Below are 1,404 nucleotides of genomic sequence, written 5' to 3'. Positions count from 1 at the left end.
TCTTTCGTTGGGCTGGGGAGGGGGGGGGGGAGGGGGTGAGGGGGGGGGGGAAATGGGAGGAGGGGAGGAGGTGAAAAATTTTAAAAATAATAATAATAAAAAACCCACTACCAACAACAACAACAACAAATGGTGGCAACTTTTATTTTACTTCTCATTTTTCTTACAATCCCTTCTGTATTTGGGATGAAATGCTCTCTCTGCTTTCTTAGAAAACTATTGGGCTTAATATTAAATTAAAGTAAGAGGACTTCAGGTTTCATGATATCTGTTAATTAAAATATATTAAAATGCTCATTATCCTTACATTTTATAGGCCAGTGACTACTTTTCAAAGGCTTTGGAATTTAATCCAGAAAATGAGTATGCTCTCATGAATCGAGCTGTTACGAACACAATATTAAAGAAATATGAAGAAGCAGAAAAAGATTTTTCATGTGCAGTTGATCTCTGTCCCCACTGGGCTGCATTGTATTTTAACAGAGCCAATTTCCATTTCTGCTTAAAGCAATATGAACTAGCTGAACAAGACCTTAGCATAGGTAGGTGTGTTTTGTAACCATGTTGACGCTGACAAGATGGTAGCAATTAGTGTGCCTGTTTTCAGACTCCAAAAGAAGAAAGGCATCAAGCCTTTTTGTTTATATAGAGTTGATGTGTATAACATCACGTTCTTAATGTGACCAATACAGATTCCTTTGTGTAAGATCTGAAGACATTGGTAAGCTAAGTTTAGAATTATTAGGAAACCACATGCAAACAATGCCAGTCTTCCAGAGAAAGGCAATCTACTGTAATTTCCTGCATTTGTCTGCTTAGAAATATCAGGTGTTTCTAATTTAACTGCATCCTTACAGTTGAAGAAAAACACTTAAAATGAGCCTGAAAAGAGATTTATGCCAACATATCTAGACTTTTCGTCTTCTTTTGCAGCCCTGTCTTTGAAGCCCGATGACGCTGCAATGTATAATCTCAGATCACAAGTTCGTGGCAAAATGGGACTGATAGAGGAAGCTATGAGCGACTATAACAGAGCCCTCGATCTGGAAGAATGTCCCCCAGCTATGTGATTACACAGCCTTTTGTGTTTTCTGTACTAGATTAAGTATATTTTCTTCCTGAAACTGAAATATATTTGTTGTTTAGAAATGCCACCATTGTTATTGTATTTATTATACTCATTAAGTGATTATTCTTTTTAACCACTTAATGTATATTAAGAAACTATATTAGCCGGGGTGGTTGTGCCACCTTTAATCCCAGCACTTGGGAGACAGAGGCAGGCGGATCTCAGTGAGTTTGAGGCCAGCCTGGTCTATAAAGCAAGTTCCAGGACAGGCTCCAAAGCTATGGAGAAACCCTGTCTCAGAAAAAAAGAAAGGAAAGCCGGGCGGTGGTGGCGCA

At 38.6% G+C, this 1,404-nt stretch overlaps 1 protein-coding gene across 1 annotated transcript in view; it reads left to right on the top strand.

Moving 5' to 3' along the window:
* The window catches only part of Ttc6 (tetratricopeptide repeat domain 6), a 152,590-nt gene extending 151,520 nt beyond the window's left edge, over window positions 1–1,070 (top strand). The window contains exons 30-31 of the mRNA XM_026789898.1: window positions 317–542; window positions 934–1,070. Of these exons, the coding sequence (XP_026645699.1) occupies window positions 317–542; window positions 934–1,070 (363 nt within the window). The remainder of the gene's footprint in view (window positions 1–316; window positions 543–933) is intronic.
* The last annotated feature ends 334 nt before the right edge of the window (window positions 1,071–1,404 follow it).

This window comes from Microtus ochrogaster, chromosome 1, assembly GCF_000317375.1.
Source record: "Microtus ochrogaster isolate Prairie Vole_2 chromosome 1, MicOch1.0, whole genome shotgun sequence".
In the NCBI taxonomy this organism is placed as follows: domain Eukaryota; kingdom Metazoa; phylum Chordata; class Mammalia; order Rodentia; family Cricetidae; genus Microtus; species Microtus ochrogaster.
This window is presented reverse-complemented; position numbering and strand designations above follow the sequence as displayed.